General features: G+C 46.6%; 1 protein-coding gene across 1 annotated transcript in view; it reads right to left on the bottom strand.

Moving 5' to 3' along the window:
- Positions 1 to 18,099, bottom strand: part of SCARB1 (scavenger receptor class B member 1) — a 23,468-nt gene extending 5,369 nt beyond the window's left edge. The window contains exons 1-11 of the mRNA XM_019538938.1: positions 18,017 to 18,099; positions 12,201 to 12,358; positions 10,752 to 10,893; positions 9,539 to 9,742; positions 8,942 to 9,037; positions 8,157 to 8,272; positions 6,358 to 6,524; positions 4,853 to 4,971; positions 2,307 to 2,380; positions 1,823 to 1,874; positions 1,053 to 1,196 (exon numbers count right to left, since the gene is read on the bottom strand). Of these exons, the coding sequence (XP_019394483.1) occupies positions 1,053 to 1,196; positions 1,823 to 1,874; positions 2,307 to 2,380; positions 4,853 to 4,971; positions 6,358 to 6,524; positions 8,157 to 8,272; positions 8,942 to 9,037; positions 9,539 to 9,742; positions 10,752 to 10,893; positions 12,201 to 12,322 (1,236 nt within the window). The 5' untranslated portion in view covers positions 12,323 to 12,358; positions 18,017 to 18,099. The remainder of the gene's footprint in view (positions 1 to 1,052; positions 1,197 to 1,822; positions 1,875 to 2,306; positions 2,381 to 4,852; positions 4,972 to 6,357; positions 6,525 to 8,156; positions 8,273 to 8,941; positions 9,038 to 9,538; positions 9,743 to 10,751; positions 10,894 to 12,200; positions 12,359 to 18,016) is intronic.
- Between the last annotated feature and the right edge of the window lie 18 nt (positions 18,100 to 18,117).

Raw genomic sequence — 18,117 nt, forward strand, 5'->3', positions numbered from 1 at the left:
ACAGTTCTGCCCCATTAGAAGTTACTCTAGATTCTCAGAGAGAATCACCTCAAAAAAAAAAAAAAAAAAAAAAAAAAAAAAAAAAAAAAAAAAGAGAGAGTGCGTGCATGTTCTTCTCAGCCTCTTGAAGGCTTGGTCAAGTATAGTCTAGGACTACCTAGCAAGGGAAACACTGACCACAGAGATGGTCTTCCTAACTGCACTGGGGAAGACAGCTTGCTCAGCACAGGGATTAGTACCTGCTAAGGTAGTATATAGTAAAGCTTCCCATATAGCTCCTGGAGTGGGAAGGTCTCGGCTTTATGCCCACTTCTTGGAAATGAGAGCGAGAGCCACACACACACACTTCCCTGGCTTACTCCTGGGGCCAAGAAAAAGCTTAGGGGCATCCAAAGCACAAGCCTCCAGGCTTCAGTCTGCCCACCAGAGCTTTTAGAAACATCTGAAGCCTCAGATGGGTGGAGGACATTTGCCAGTAGTAGGGTATAGAAAAGATTTGAGAACCCTCCCCCCCGCAAACATGTTTTAGCATTTACAGCTAGGTGGAGAAGGAGTGCAGAAGTGGAAGGATTTGTATATTCTGAGCATTTTCAGTCCATAGCTAAAAACTTCAGGAGCCTACTCCAATTAAACTAGGAGATAAGAATAAGCCTCAGGTACCCAAAACACCAAGAACTAGAACTAGAGAGCTCCTGGGTAGAGTGGAGGAAGTGGCTTCTTCCTTTGAAAAAGACCACTACAAGTGACCCAATTTGGAAAGCCCTAGAAGTGCTTTGTGTGTTGGCATTCACAAGCCTATGGCATGAAAAGCAAGTCACTCCCTAATATTAGAGACCATTGGCTAGAAATACTTCAGGTTAGCAGAGAGAGAGAAGAAGAGCAGTGGCAGGTCATGCTGCAAGCAAAACATTGAGAGCTCCATCATTCCACATCAGATCAGCATGTACTGCAGAGTCAGATTTTTTTTTGGTTTTTTTGCTTGAACTTGATACACAATTGATTGAAGGTCACAAACCAAACAGAGCAGCAGAAGTCAAGTTACAAGCTCCTACCTGACTTATTACGAGTAGTATGGCAGCAATCATCAAAGCAGTACCCAGACCAATGGAGATATACTGCACATATTCCAGTATAGATGGAATCAGGACCAGGTTGGTGTAGAAATCTTTTAGGACTGAACCCTCAATGGAACCACTCTGAAGAGGAGAGAAAGATAGTTTAGCAGGTTCTGTAAAGCAGAGTTTAGAGGTAGCAGCAACATAGCACTCTAAAGCTCTTTTCCAACAGTCTTGGGAGAACAGACTATGTAACCCAGCCCCAGGTAGGACATCATGCCAGGCCCATTAAAAGTTATTTTGCAAACAGAGGCTGCATTGCCCACCTCTCCTCCTAGTCCTTGAAGTCCATGACGACAGAACTCCTATAGAGCCCACTTCCTAGTCTTCAATGTAGCATCAAGTTCTTTGGACAAGCATGTCCTGCCACATCTGTCACCTGAACATATTTGCCTGTCTACCATACATGGCAAACAGCAACTGAAACATCTGGACAGGAGACCTGGTCAAGTTAGCCTCTCCTATCCCTTTCAGTATTGCAATGGAAGAGTGCACAGCTGAAAGTGCTGAAGAGTAAAGCTTGTGCCAAGAGCTGCAGTGGAGATCCTGGAGGTCTAGCCTTTGAATGCTGGTAGGTCGCCCAATACAAATCTTTCCAATCCTTTCCTCGCGCTGCAGGTCTTTGGGAACCACCTGCATTTCCCCCTCCAGCATTTAAAGTTTTGCAGAGCTGGCACTTGTTTAGCGCCAAGGGAGAGCCAACTCACCTCTCCAAACCAAATTATAGGCAAAATGACTGGCTTGATCCTCCCCGTTTGCCTGAAGGAGGAAAACAAGAAATAAGTTCAGCTGGCTGGTCCACACAGGCTGTAAGGGTTCCAAGTCTTCCTGCAGGGAAGCTACTCAAGATTGTGCATGAAATATTAGCATTAAGGTTTGATAGATGGTGTACCAAGTCCAAGGTTAAGAAAGCAAAAAAACAGGAAAGGCAAGCTGCTATGGACACTACTAGTTGAGAAGATACAGAACAATTGTTAGAACCCAGTAGGCACTACAGCCTCCCTCCAACCCCCTTACAGAGATGCTATGACAAGTTTAAGGATCCTAACAGAGGAGTAGAATTAAGCTCCATCGGTAGACTCTCCTGCTGCAGTACAGCTGTTTGCTCTAGTCCCTGTGGTCCAAGGTTTGTACCGGGAAGCACAAAGAGCTCTCCAGCCGTCTCTTGCTCCTCTGGAAGTGGCAACTTACGTTATGCCTGAGATCCGTTTCATGAACAGATTCATTTGCAGCTTGATGGAACAATTCATGGGAATGCCAGTCATCTGCAAAGAGATGCTTGCTTTGAAAAAGTAACACAAAACAAAACACTTCACATTTAGTTATGCAGATGCTACCATGACTTGATTGACTGGCATTAGCGGGATACAACTGGAAGACCTTATGAAAAAAAAAAAAGGTGCCAAGCTAGAGGGGATGTTACCATGAAAGAGTTGAGACCAAAGTCCTTCCTGGTCACAAGGAAGTTTCTGTTCAGAGAAACCACCTCTACTTAACCTTCTCATCTAGTAGCTGCAGGCTCTGGTAAGTAAATGTATAATCCCTTCATATTCCAGCCTTTTAAATAGCTTTGCACTAGGAAGGTTTTATGGAGAGACTGGAGGATAGATTAAGTGGTGTAGTATGAAGGTTTTTCCATAGAATCAAAAAAGGAGGGTTGGAAGGAGCCTCAGGAGTTGCATCTAGTCCAACCCCCTGCTCAGAAGTAGGGCCAGCCCCAACAAATCATCCCAGCCATGGCTTTAAAAACCTCCCAGGATGGAGAGTCCATCACCTCTGGGTAGCTTGTTCCAGTGTTTCACTGCTGCACTCATAACAGCGCTCTCAATACCCAACCTCCCCCCCATTTCCCTTGCTGCAACTTGAGCCCATTGCTCCTCATCCTGTCATCTGCCACCACTGAGAGCAGTTCAGCTCCACCATCTTTGCAACCCCCCCACAGGGACTTGACCAAGGGAGGGATTTTAATAGCACCCTTCTTCTCTTTTGCAGATTAAATAAGCCCAGTTTCCCTCAAGTCATGCCAGCCCTCAAGCCATTTTTACTGCCTTCCACTGGTCTCCAATTCTGTAGCAGGAGGCCCAGAACTGGATACTACTCTAGAGGCAGCCTCCAAGGGCAGAATAAAAAGGGGGAAAATAAGTCACTTTCCTTGATCTGCTGGCAACACTCCTAAATACAGCCTAGTAGGCTTCTAGCCTCCATAACAGCACACTGTTGGCGTTTTAATTAAGTTTATTACAGTTTATCTCTAGAGATAAGCTTTTACCACTATGGACTTTACTTACAAAAGTATGCATAGACAATAGAGGCAGGGAGAAACTAGGTCCTTTCCAAGAAGTAAAGTACAGTTCTCAATCCATTATTGGACGTGTTGGCCAAATCCATATAGCAATCTCTACTCTGGCATGTTTGTTTTCTAGCATGAAGCAGTGCTGCCCTACCCTATTCTGGACATTGATGCTTACACTAGAACCATTTTGATTAGCAGAAGGGCAGGAAGTGTCCTGGCAAGTACCAGCCTCCTACTTTTAGCTTGGGTAGGATTGCATTGTCTACCATACCAGCCTCCATGCAACGGCCACCTTTGCACTTGACAGGACTGGGAGACTCCAATGGCCTGCCAGCAGTCCGAGTTCTTCCCTAGGATTCTATGAGAGTAGCTCCAAGGTATGATCTTGTAGAGGCTAACAATAGAAAAAATAATGAGCTTTCCTTTCTATTATTCATTGGAAGCAGCACAGCACAACTAGAGTCATAGGTGCCAGCCCAGAGAAAGCCTTAAAATATAAATAAATAAAGTCCCCCTAGCAGAACTCAACCTACTAGGAAAAGCTAAATAATGTGCGTCAGGATGGGCTTATTTTAGGTAGTACACTAGGGATGGAATATTTAGTAGTAGGTCATCAAAAGATGTTTGTTCCCCTAGTTGTAATCCTGTAACTTCATGACCGCTATGAATGCTCCACAGGATAAGCACCAAGAAGTACCCCTATTAGTAAATCAGGTATGAGCAGGCAACTGGGCTACTTGCCCCACCCCCAGTATCAAGCACTGGGCTTTGCCATTTCCTTGCAGTATTACATGCAGCAAGATTTATGAAGAAAATATTTGCTTGCCATGTAGCACCGATTAGAGTGGCCATGACTAAACACTTAACTCTAATGCCAGTAAGAGCTCCTCCACTGGACCCAGCAGTATAAGCTATGGTAGCCAGCTATGTTCAGTCAGTCAATGGCTCAGTTCCCCTGCCCCCTCCCTCCTATTCCCTCCCCCCTCCCAAAAGAGGAAGGAACAACAGATTAACATCCCATTTCACTAACTCCAAGAGGTCCAGAAAAACAGGAGTTGCTCAGAGGTAGGACTAGCTGTAACTGAATTACTTGTGATGCTTTATCTGATCTGTTCTCTGCAAGTTGCAAAATAAAGGTGCGCCAGTAAATTAACTTATTGTTTTACAGGGATTTTATCTAAATGTGTCCCTGTAATAATCATCAAGTCTTTGCACTATGGAACTGTTCTCATGGCAGCATGCCATAGGGCTGAGCATGAAGCTGAAAAAGGTAGCCAATCCCATTGACCTTTTGATATAGGGGTACTTTTGAAAAAAAGGCCTTAAATTTTTTTCTGCTCAAGCTCTGAAAAATTTATCTAGGGTATACACTATGGCTTGCTCACTCAGATCCCTCTAAGTCTTCCCCTTTCAGGAGAGATGCACAGCTTGGAGACCAACTCACCGGGTGTATATCCAAGAAGAGCCCATGCTCCTCCTTTGTGGGATGGAGTCCGTCAACAGCCTCTACCAGGACCGGGTCAGCATTGTAGAAGTGAGGATGGGAAATGAATACTGGGGCATCTGAGCAGAAAGAAAAAGAGGGTCACAGCAGAGGGTTCATGATAATAGGCTTGTTTAGACAAGTTGACCAGCCACTATGGGACCATCTGGATTGGAAGAAGGCCCTGCAAGTCCTTCACACAGATACCTACAATCCATTGTGGGCACCAGGAAGTTGGGACTAAGAGGAGATTTTAGTCCTACTGCTAGCAGTTGATCTTATTAGGAAGATTGAACTTAACCTTCTTTGAAAAAAAAAAAAAAAAATCATACTAGGTTCAGTACCCCCCCTCCCCACCATCAAAAAGAGAGAGAGGGGGCTCCTGGGCATATGTGGGTTGCTGACAAGCCAGGCTTTGCTAACCACATTAGTTACCCTTCCAGGGCCTCTTGTCTTGCAGCCAGTTGGAGAACTTGGCTTCATTTGGCTCCTTGTCAAAACACAAGGAGCTGCTGCCTACTCCTTAGTGTAACAGGAGTACCCAGCTTCTCTTAGCTACCAAGCCTGCGCACGCTGCTCAAGCCTATGGTAGAAGCCTTGCATATAACAAGGTCCATCAAACTTTTCTTTAGTATCCTGCAAAATGCTCGTCCCAAGGAGTCGCGAGACCTGTATTAGCTCCATATGCAGGAGCAAGCCAAATTAAAAGATATCCACAAAAAAAAAAGGGAGTTCCAGACCCTCTAGGACAGGGTTTACTATATTGATGGTTTGTTTAGTAAAACCAGATAAGCAATTTCAGGATATACAGTAACAGGTAGTAGCCATAGGTGGTAGGCCCTTATGGAAAGAGCACTGGACCCACTAATAGCCAATGGTTCAGCAAGAGTATGAAGAAAACCCACTATATTCAGTACAGCTGGAAAAGCCCCAGACCATCCAACTGGGACTTGAGAAATAACTAGTGCAACTTCAGAACATGCAAATATTACAAGCAAGAATAGAAGTGTCCTAGGCATTTCGCCACCCATTTCTATTGGCCTCTAAAGAGGTATGCAAGCTACTTGACACCATTTGCAGTACCTGGAAGTTATTCAGTTTACCATGAACTTTAAAAGCTTCACACCCTTGCTCTTTACATTACTGCGTGACATTTGGACATATCTTGCTGGGATCTTTTGACCCCAGCTGACTTCCTGCTCCTAGGGCAGGACCCAATGATCTTCTGAGGTCCCTTCCAGCCCTAATGCCTATGAAAGTGTAGGATATGCCCCTCCAAAAAAAGTGTTGGAGGAAGGAGGTCCATACACCATTAAGTGTGGCTTTGGCAGTATGAGAACCGTGAAGGAGACTGAGGAAGGAAATACCACCACTGGTCATTTGACAGATCAGGGAGTCTGCTGGGAAGAAGCCACAGCGCACAGAACAACTTAGACTGGACACAAGCCTTACGCAGACAGACGTACTTAGTCGGCAGGAGCTGACGTTCTGGATTCCAGACTCCCTACAGGGGCAGAAACCTTCGTTTGGAGGGTAGTCCGTTCCATTAGCAAACAGTGTCTTTGGAGCCACATAGCGAAAAGTTGGTATCCCTTTAAATTCTCCAGGCTGCTCGTATACCAGCATCATGGACCTAGAGGGAACAGAAGGGGTCTTGCATGCTACATACAGCAACAGGCTGCAGAACCAACTCTGAAATGCAATGGGACACTCCCATTAGCTTTGGCATGCATTTCCCCTAGAGGGAAATGGCTTGGAAGGAGTTTGTTACATCTAGGGTGTTATTCCAGTAGGAAACAAAACAGCAGGATCCACTAAGAACACATTAATTTAGGGGCACCAAAGGGAAGCATCCCTTGGCCTTATGCTGCAGCTCCTACATTCTTTAGGAAAAAAAAAAAAAAAAAAAGAGGGCCCTTCTGTCTACCATCATGGCGAGTGTTTTTTCAGTTTAGAGGCCCATGACCTGGTGCACAGCCCCACGCCCCTGTGCTCAGGAACACAGGTAGCTTCTTCCATGGAGGAAAACAAACTCATCCAGTGCAGCTGCCAGGCACAGCATTTCTGCAGGCCAAGAGATCCTAGTCAGGCAGTGTAGGGCAAGTATCCAAGGAGGGCAAGGGCTCCAATATGGAAGGGAGCAATGCTGCTTGTTCAGTGGGATAAAAAAAAAAAAAAAGAAAATTATATATGGTAAAAGGCTTGTCTAGTTAGTTCTGGAACAGACTGCTGCCTGGCATGGGACCAAGGACACTACACTTCCTGCCAATACAGTATTGCTGAAAGGCCCCTGTGTGTTTTTTTTGCTGTGTAGCAATAAAAGTTGTCCTCGTTTGAACCTCAAGAATTGAGATTAAGGTCACATTTATCAGGAAGTTTGACCCTACACCCTTGAATTGATATTTTTCACTTGAGACACTGGCCAAGCATGCAGGTGTTCATTTTACAGTTGGGCAACCTGTGCCTTGAACTCATTCACCCAGTAGCCGGTAAAGGGCTTGGGCAGGTATTCAGTTCTTTTCACTACTACATGAAGGCAAAGACATGCTAAAGCTAGATGGCTACCCAACAGCTATAGTTGAGACAACGTCTCAAGTTAGGGGCTGAAGCTTGTTCCCATGTGGAAAGACAGGCAACTGAGTCCGAGTCAAGAGATGCTCTTGGAACAACTGCCTCCTTCTCACCTTCTCCTGGTTGTATTTACTGAGTTTTCAATGAAGTGAAAAAAAAGAGTACCCTCATCTCCTAGCTAGGATACTGGAAGTAAGTGCAGATGACTCTTCAAGTAGCTTCAATAAAGAAGTTGGGTGAAGAGATGCAGAGAACCTCTTCTTCCTAGTAAGTCAAGGAACTTGACCTCTACAAGAAAGTCTCAGGGTTCCTGTGACTATGATAATGGTTTACTGTTTAGAGCAAGGAATTGGTATAAGAAATCCACAGCACAGGTAGGATTTGAGTTAAGTGCCAGCCAACCCCCCCCGCACTAAATTGGGGATTCTGACATTTCCACCTTTCCTCTCATGGGGAACTGCACATTCCCTCATCTGAAGGCAGCTCGGACAATACAAGTCTAATCAGGTAGACAGCCACCATCTATTTCCTGGCTCCCTCTTCAGGGCATGTGGGACTTCAGTTCCAAAGTCAGGACTCATCCTTCTTCAATTTACAGCCATCAGCTGTCCACCCACTGAAGCCAAAAGGTAGCACCACCCTTCATAAGCTTTTGCCTTATGTTGGTAGTCAGGCAGATTTCTGCTCATCATACCTGCAGGCATCAGGACTATAGAACTCCAGAGAAGTAGAAGGAGTCATGAAAGGCGGCCACATTTCTCCAGAAGTCCCATTGATCATATTACACTGCTCACTCCGCCAATATTTTGTCTACAGGAAAGTTAACAAGAGTTAAGGAAGAGCCTCCTGGATGCATTACATTTCACTCAGACATGCCAGCCAGCTAGAAACGGCCAATTTGCTTGCCTCCATCCCAAGCTGGTATTAAGAACCAAGCTATTACTTCAGCTCCAGAGCTCTCCTTGGCTGCTATCCAAGTGCTAGCCATCGCCAGCTAGACACCTTTCCAAGGTTACATAAGCCAGACTCATCCCCATCCAATTAGAGGCCCAATCCGTATTAAGATTAAATTCTTCCCCAGCTGTGGATCTGCAGCCCATGCCACTTTTTACACTCGGCCAATTAGAAGCCATGCAGTCATCTGGTTCAGAAGTGATGCCACATAGCACTGTGGCCCAGATCTTGTTTTCCAAACTCCAACATCTTTACAGTCTGCAGGTCCCACTTTGAAGTGTGAGGAGTCCCACTTAAGGCAGCTCGTATTTTAGGAGTCCAAATCAATATTGCCATTTCTCTTGAATCTTAGCATGCCCAACAGTCCCCCCCCCCCCCCCAATCTTGGAAACCAAGTAATGCTAGCATGGGGGTTTTGCTACACAGATACAATACAAGAATCAAGTCAGAGGCATCTCTGGACAACATAGTTTAGCTAGCATTATTATTACAGCAGAACAGTGTTCTAGGGAACTTGGCTTTTACCTCTCTCATCCCATTCCATGTATCCACCATATGGACTTTATGGATGTCCTTCACCCCCGTATACACAGTGAACAGTCCTGAATTAGAGTTGTTAAACTGCATTGGGGGGGGGGGGGGAAGAGGAAAGAAGAAGAAGATAGGCATGAGCTTTTTCTACAATCCATCATATCCAATTCTAGTTTCTTTATGAGCCTATTCCCAGTTTCATGGTCATTTCATACCAGAGTCATTACACTTTGATTGTTGTTTGTGTTCTTCCTAGATGTACTCCTTATCCAAGGTAAACTGATATTCTCTTGCCAGAAGTATTGAGCAATGTTTGACAGGGAATCCTTTGGACTCCTGCTCACCTTCAAAAGCAGCAGCAAGTTGGTGCTACAGCTCGGAGTACAGGGGATAATGCCTCATGTAAACTGAAGACTACTTTTAAGTTCCGATAAATACTTCCCTTTGTTTTATGGGGTGCATCAGAATTTTGTTCCTTTGCTACACGCAACTGCAGCAAAGAAACTCACTTTTTGTGGACAGAGGGAGAACCAAGTCTGTCCCACAACCTGGTGTGGGTATTTTAGCCTTGCCAAGCACGGGTGTACTTACATCAGAAAACAAGCCAAACTTCCCCTTGAAAGGGAGCAAGCCAGGTACAAAGGTGTTCAGTATTGTCAGAAGTGGATCATCATACCCCCACAGGATCTCCCCCACTGTCCGGTTCATAAAAGGCCCTTGTTTCAGGCCAGACAATGCACTACTTATCAACATCTTCAGAAAGCTGGGGAGATTCTCCATCATGACAGCTCCCCCCTGAAAGAGAGAGGTTCAGGAAATCACAACACTAGCTAGCGTCTATTCAGAACAGGTCTTCAGGAATACAAGCAAGCTGCTACTGCCCTGCTCAGCCAGTGGGTCAGAAGCCATGGCACACCTCATCCCAGTACCACAACCTTCTGCCACTACCTCCTACTCCAAAATATAGGCTAGACAACAACTTTCCTCTGAACTGTGCCAAGTTCTGACTCACAAACCCACTCTCCCCAGGTTTGGGTTGCAGCTTAAGCCAAGTTCACTCCAACTCAGATCTTAGCCAGTATGGTTTCATCTAAGCTCTCCAGCTTCCCTCCTCATGCCTCTCCCTTTAGGAGGAAGAGACAGGGGCACCCAGGCGGTACACAGAGTTGTGATGGATGTGACCTTAAAGTATGCTCAAGAATCCTCCAAGGAGAAACTTCTGCATAAAAGGGTGGATAGAAAGGCTAATGGCAATGCAGAACATGCTCTACTGCTATTTAGTATGAAGTGAAGCTCCTGGGGCTCACTCAAGAAGTCAAGCCACAGGACACATCTACTCCAAGTTACTCCCCACTCCAGGCCAACATTTTACTAGCATACCTCTAAGTCCATCACCTCCAGCCACATGCATTATTTCTGGATGCACCTCAACCCCTTGAGAAGATTGTTCTGTTCCCCAGAAGTGGGGGTGACACTACAGCATTTCAGGTCTTAGGAAAGCATGACCATGGGCTTTATAGCTGCTGCTTCTCATCTGCAAGGCAAAGAAGTCTTGCAAAAATCAGCTTCGGATCTCCTTTGCTATTTCACTTAGGAATCAAATCGGGAAGGAAGAATAGTTGCAACTAGTTATCAAACATGTGTCCCCAACTTTAGGAATGGACTGGCAGCTACAGCCACCATGATGTGATTGAAGATCTAGTTTAAGGCTAGGGTTCATGCACTAGAGGATACTACATTGTTACTGCTCTAGTGGGTTTCCTTCATTTGATGGAGAAATATTAGGAGTTTCTGGTAGTCTCACCAGCATCAGGATGTTTGGTACAACTATGTGATCCTCTTCCTTTCCATTAGACATGTCAGGTTGGAAGTGAAAACGCCGATATTCCAGGAATGAAACAGTGTCATTGTCATGGAAAGTGATGTTGGTTTTAAACCGGTGTTCCCTGTGGAAAGAGATAACCAACAAGTCATCATAGGAGTGCTTTGCAGTGGTCAATAACATACTGGCAACACCCCACCGCATGACTAGGAGCAGAGCTTACACAGCAAGTTAAAGTTTTGCTGACACACTGACATCCCCTCAGTTTCAGCTTTATTAATCCCATTAGGGATTGGCTACTCTGTTCATTTCAGACCAGCACTTGTTCTGTCAGAGAAAGAGACACTAGGATCACAGGCAGCCACCTTTTTTATAGCCCAGATCTGGGATGTCTAGAATACAAGCGCCTCTGAACTAGCTGTACTGTTTACCTCTACAGGTCTAGGCAGGAAGAAACCATTTCCTGGTTTTCATTCTCTTCTATGCAGAAGGGAAGAGAGTCAGCCAAGCAACAGGAACAGGGCAGACTGACATGAGCAGCACACACACCAGGCTGTGACAGTTAGCAAATACCACCGAGTCATGTCAAGGATGCTCAGCAGGTTGCCAGCAGGCATCCAGAGGCTTTGGGCATTCTAGAAAGCACCAAGGGAGGTCTCAAGATTGCTACAAGAGGATGTCTGTCACCATCCAAGCAAGAGTATTTGATACCAACAAGCTTGCCTTTGTTTTAGTTCAAGGAAAGAACCAAGCTTATCAGAAGCTAGTCATTTGCTTATATAGGCACAACATACTGACTAGCCATGCGACTTGGGTAGTGTTGACCTAGCAAGTCAGAAACAGGAGTGATCACTAACCTAGTACCCAGACATCCTGTGGTTTAGGAGCCAGCCTTCCCATGCAACTTTACCGAGTCCGTCCAGCCTACCGTGTGTGTGTGGGGGGGGGGGGTGGATGTCAAGTTTCTTCCCCACCCCCAAGTGCAGAATAGGAATTCAAGTTCATGATCTAGGGTCTGGGTTCTTGCCCCCACCCCCTTTAATAGCTGCCTTAGAAAGGGTGCAAAGGTGCAGAGAGAAAACCAGTAAGTTTGGAGAATCACACGCTAGTTGCTTACAGGGACAACCTCAGCCCAGAAACCTAGAATAGCAAGCTGATGCATTGCAGCCAAAAGCTGGCAAGTTTGAAGTGTTATTGCATCTTCCCTTCATGTACCCAACTGTAATGGAGGTCAGTGGTAACCTTGAGAAGCAAGCTAGTTGTCAACTTGACAGCACTGCAGGCTGAACCCAAATAGAGGCCTACCCAGCCAGATCCCCACGGTGCACAAGACAGAAGCTTCAAGCTATTCAGATGCCAAACAGGTACCTTCCCTTGCAGTCTGCCTGGGGCCAGGCCAGGCCAGGCCATCAGCCCAGTACCAATACAAACCTGTAGACATAAGGTCCACGTTCGACCACCACAGGCTTGGCCCCATCAACCACCTCTGTTGGATTTACCACTTCAAAAAAGTGGATGGAGAGATAAAAAGGAATAGGAAGGTCTTTCCACATGTTGAAGGAGATGCTACTGGGATCAATCCTCACATTCTGCAAGAGAACAGATGCATTTAGTCTTGGTCTTCACTACCTTTGCCATGTTCCTACTTAAATAGTGATCTATGGGCAAGGCTCAAAGCCTCTTGACCCAATATTCAGAACTGCTGGAGAAAGTGATTCCCCATAAAGCAAGACGCAGCTTGAAAGTCAGCCTTTCAAAGCAGGCCTCAAGTTTATGGAGCTCCTTTAATGAGGAAGCCACAAAGATGTACAAGTAGTAGTTAGGGAGATGCAACTCATTTTCTGGAGAACTGGAGCCATTCCCTCTTTGCACTAGAAGCAGTCCACTTCAGGTTTAGTCACTGTATTGCTCACCGCTCCTGCATATGAAGTTCTTGGTCCAGAATGACATTAAAAAGTCAATGTTCACCCACTCTGGGCTCAAGTTCCAGCTCCACAGTGCTGACATTTAATGCCAGGCTACAGTGCAAGGCATCTGTGCTGTAGGGCACATGGTGGGCTAGTTTGCCAACACCCACTTTGCTTGTATTGCAGTACACCTTTCTGTGCAGCAAGGCTGGGAACTCATCAGTGCAACTGTTGTTGTAAACACAACTACTTCCATACCTAGGACCAAAATTGTGTGTTAAGACCAAAACACCACAAGCAATTAAGAGGAACCTTGCTATATGCTGCTCATGTGCACCTCTCCACACCAGCTACTGTTCCTGTAGAGGAACAAACACTAGCCAAATGGCAACAAAGCTGTCATGCTGGGGATATCTTGGTCAATCACAACTAGCACGTTTTTATCTGCACGTAATTGAGAAATTAGAGTGTTGACTACAACAGCTCCTGCTAGTGTTGGCACCCAGGTCTGCTTTCTGGACTCAGATGACCTTAGGTCATTCACTCCATTTAGTCAAGATCCATCATTTAATGATATGATCTTATTTTAGGATAGGGGAGCTCTTTCCCCCCCCAGCTGGCAAAAAGAGTCACCCAGTTGCTACTTTCCTTTTCTTTGCATGAAGCACCATGTTAGTTTTTCTCCTTGATTTCAGACCCTGTCTGAGAACATTGACCTGGTTTAAAGACAACCTCTTAGATCAGGAGTGACAGCAGTCTCAAAACTAAACTAGAAGTATTGAGTCTGAGGCTAGTTGATCTCAGGTAGTTATCTTGGCTTGTCAGGCTAACTGTTAAGCCCAATTTTAAAAGCCAAAGTGAAGCTCTAGTACAGCTTTGTGCTGGACTGATCCAACCTGCATGCTGGCATGCCTTGGACCAGTTCACTACAACCATCATCATACATGAAGTAAGCTTCTGACCTTTCTCCAGTGTGCAACAAGTTTAGAAAGAGTCCCTGATACCTGTGCAGTGAAGAGCAGGCTTGACTACAGCAAATCTGAGCTGGGCAGAAGTTTTATTTTTCTTTGCTAGGAGGAAGAGACATTGCTCATTTCCCCATTTATAGTCATCACAGAAGCAGTGCCAATTCAACATCTACAGCTTTCAGATTAAGGCACATGACCAAACTTTAACTCTACACAGCCTTGAGATGAGCAGCTTCCCTGAAGACCAGCTGTAACCCACATATAGAAAAACTGTTCAAAAGGCAGTGTGACCATTGCAGCCATCTTACAAGCCAAGAAAGCTAGGATACAGGTGGACTGGAGGGAAGCTGAAGAGTATTATGCACAGCAAACAATGTTTTTAGGATGTGACCAAATTTGCATATGCCAAAGCAGTTTCTCCTTTCAAGGGGATTTACATCCTAGATGCTTAACAGATTAAAATTGTTTTGATAATTAGTCAGTTAAGGAATTCCAGTATACATGCTACCCTGTTGGTACATGTTGCTGTAATTCAACCCCCCCACCCCACCCCCAAGGACTTCCCAGCTAGGAGCTTCAGGCACTCCAGTCTACAGCTTTATTCACCCAGCTTGCAGTCTCCTGGGCACTGCTGCTCAAACCCGAGTTCAAAGGGCAACTAGTTTTCCTCATACCAAGTTAGACTTGACTTCCAATTAAAGCAATGTTCCATAGTCATAAGTTTAACGTAGCAAATTAAGGGAGGGGAAGGCTGGGAAAAAAAGAGGGACAGGGCAAGGATTACAAGCAATTAAACCCTATGACCGTAGGCATTGGTTACATTAAATTAGTCAGTGCTAAAGTTGAGGCATAACAGACTACTTAACTGATTACATGCATTTGTGCTCAGTACAATCTTTTTTTGCCAAGCATGCCAAAAGTTAACCCACCTCGCGTTCCTTCACATGCCACACCAATTCCCTTCCACTGCTCAATTCTCTGCTCTGGTTTATGTTCCCAGCCCTTTATTCAGGCTACTCCGCTTTCTGTTCCCTGCCCTGCTTTCTGACTCTTCCCCAATCTGCTGCATGCAACTGAGGCTGCCTGTGCCACTCATGGCACCCATGCCCCAGGCAGGCCAACCCTGCATTGTCTTGCAGATAATGCCCATAAGCTATGCTGGAATCCTTCAACTGCTCAGTCACAAGCAAGACTTCAAGCTACCAAGAAGAGTGAAGCAAAACCATAGTCCCCCAGCTAGAGGTCAGAGTGGATCTGTTCAATAGCTGCAGAGGACTTCACATGGAGAACTGAACTCTAGCTGGAAGAATCCATCCAAGACACCTCCTAGTTGGGGCTTGCCCCAGTAGTCCAGCCGCCTAAGTTACAACACACACCAATACCCCATTAGAAAGCACACACTACTTAAATGCTTCTAGGTGGAAGTGGCCTGAGCTTACACTTGCAGTCAAAGATGAAAAGCAAGTCATCACAAGAATAAGCCACCACCCCTCCCCCCACCCAAACGCACAAGCAATACAGTACTCCCCTCCTCCCCAATGGAAAGGTGGGATCCATGCACAATCCATTCACCTCCTTTGACTCAAGAGCTCTCCAAAAATTGACACAGAGACACACAGAGACACACAGAGACACACAGAGACACACAGAGACACACAGAGACACACAGAGACACACAGAGACACACAGAGACACACAGAGACACACGCCCATTTGGATAAGATGTGGAAAGAGCATCTTCTTTTGCCAGATCTGCTGCATCTTAGCAGCACCTCCCACCCCAACAAAGTAGAAAAGATCTTGCATAAGTCCAAACTCACATTAGCTTGTGCCTGTAGGCAAACTCCACTATTTGACTGAGCCAACTAATTTTGTTGCCTCCTCCCCAGTCAATCACTCAACAGATCACAGGTGTAGGCCATTTAACTTATTACCTGCATCATCTTGCACTCAGTTGCCAGATAGGGTTCCTCCAGCATGGAGGCTTGAATAGCCATCCTTTCCCTCTTTGGAAGTCATTAAGGCTACATTAGCACTCCCATACAAGGAAGTTGCACAATACTGCCAAAGGCAGAATTTAACCCGCTGCATCTTGTACATCAAGAAGCTTTTTATAGGTCTAGGTGTTTGGACACAAGAACCAGGGCTAAAGTTTAAATTTGCATCTGGCAGATACTGTGGGCTCAGCACATCTGGGCCTACAACCCCCTTCTCACCTGGAAAAGAGGGGACAATGACTTCACTTGCAAGTGTGAGGAAGTCCTTACCCACTGCATGCATCCATGCCATTCAGGAACTCCAGAAGGCACTAGCCAGTCCCAGATCCTGCTACTGGGCTGCAAACAGACTGAAGTACAAAAGGCAGTCTCTGGCTCCTACTGTGTACTTTAGTGAAGCCATCTGTTACAGCTGACCAGAGTACAAACACAGACCCCCAAAGGTTTCAAGGCCTCTACAGCAGCCTTGAATTGCCAGCACCAGCAGTTTTAAAGTCTGCCATGAGAGGTACTGACTGGAGCCCTCTGTGCAAGCAGAGGGTGCAGTACAGGCTGTTCTTCCAGCCAGGGAACAGTTTACTTTGAGGCCGACAAGTGCATGGTCATATCCCCATCTTTTTTTTTTTCCCCCTTCCCCCCCCCTCGGTCTGGTGGGTAGAAGGGAAGAGAGACCAACACAGAGACTACTCATGTCATCTCTCCTCAAGCCCTTATCCCATTTGGGAATTGAAAATGGCCAATACCAGCCAGTCCAAAGCCTTGCCATGCCATTCTTCCGAGACACTGTTGCTTGGGTTTTTTTGCTCCAAGGACAGCAAAAGGGAAGACCGGTCAGATCATTGTGTAACAAGCTTTACCCTCCACCCTGCAGCACTTTCCAAAGATCAGCTTCCCTATGTTAGGCCCTCCAAAACAGGAAGGAGGCAGCTGGGTTCATCCTGAAACAAGAAAGTCTCGACAGATCTTGGGCAAAGCCCCTTTCCCAACTTTCTGGAGAGGGAGGCAGGTAACTCCATGCCCCAGATGAGCCTATTGCCACCAGCTGGAGTTTATAGGAGGATCCTCCCTCCCCTTCCTCCTATTTGAGCTTCTCTCTCAAAAAACACAAGAGACTCACAGTCAGGTTAAAGAGCAACACATTCAAGTGACCAAAGAGATGAGCCACAGAGCTGTACATCAGATATAGGCAGGTTTAGAAAGTTAGTGTCCATTCCCCTTTCCAGCAGGCACATGTATTAATTCAGTACTCCCTTCTCTGGTCATCAGCAACAATTTTGCCTTGCTCCAACTACCACCTGGCTTTCCACCATCCAAGAGGAAGTCCCTAACAGCCAGGACAGGGACCTGAATACTCTTCCAGCACTCAGAGCCAGTTGGGCAGTGCTGGGAAGAAAGAAAGAGAGAAGAAAAAACAAATAAAAAAAGTTTGAAGCCTGGTATGTCTGGATGCTCAGCCAGCATCCCAGCTGCACAGAGGGACAAGCTAGCACAAAGGAAACTGCTTCCTGCCCTGTTCTCTGCTTTCTGCTCCCAGCATGTCAGCCCCAAGCTCAGCTGTGTAAGACCCAACATCTTCCACCCTCTGCTTACCATGGCCATTGACCCCAAACTATCAGACCCCTTGGTATCAGAGGTGCCATTATCTTATCCCAAGGCTCTCAGGATGAGCTATGCCCAGCTTTGCTCGCTCAGTAATCCCAGCAGCCTCCACTGTCGTACTGAGTTATATAACCATTCATCAGATGCAGCTTCAAGCTAGGCAGAGATCCTGTTTACACATAAGCGAGTTGTCTTTGCTTCCTCCACAGACCCATGAGTCCAGAGCAGCCCTGGGGCAGCCCAGCACCAGACCCTGCCACCCTCTCCCCCTTGCCCCAAATCCAATTACTGCTCCATGCTAGGGGCTTTTCTCCAGAGCATGCAATGTGTGGGGAGCCTAGCAAGCCATTCCGAGCATGCAAACACTCAGGATGCTGTCTACGAGGCTCAGGGGTTGGCCCAGTCCCTTGGGAGAGGAGAGGTCAGCTGTCTAGGACCAGTCTGGACACACTGGCCAGCAGATGTTGCCTCTGCTCCTGCTTTTAATTCTCGTAAAACCCAGGCTCGGGCACTGGACAGCAGGAGGGGAGGAGACCCAAGAAGGGGGTTTTGCTTGTGGGAAGGAGTCTCCTGGACCCCAGGGCTTGGGGCCTCTGCTACCTCCCCTCACAGGAACAAGCGGGGGGGTGGAAATGAGGAGTCGACCCACGCGCAGCTCCCGTGGGGAGACCGTGCTCAACGCAGACAGGCGAGTGCCTAGAGGGCGGAGCAGGCTGGAAGCCGGGCAGGAGCCCTGCAGCAGGGGCTCGCCCCCGTCCCGCCCCGCCAGGCCTCACCTTCTCCACCTGGTCCCTCACGATGCCGGGCACGGCCAGCACCAGCGCCAGCCCCAGCACCACGCAGCCCGCCCCGACCAGCCCCAGCGCCGCCGCCGCCC

Source organism: Crocodylus porosus, unplaced genomic scaffold (genome assembly GCF_001723895.1).
Source record: "Crocodylus porosus isolate Cpor-Errol unplaced genomic scaffold, CroPor_comp1, whole genome shotgun sequence".
Classification (NCBI taxonomy): Eukaryota; Metazoa; Chordata; order Crocodylia; family Crocodylidae; genus Crocodylus; species Crocodylus porosus.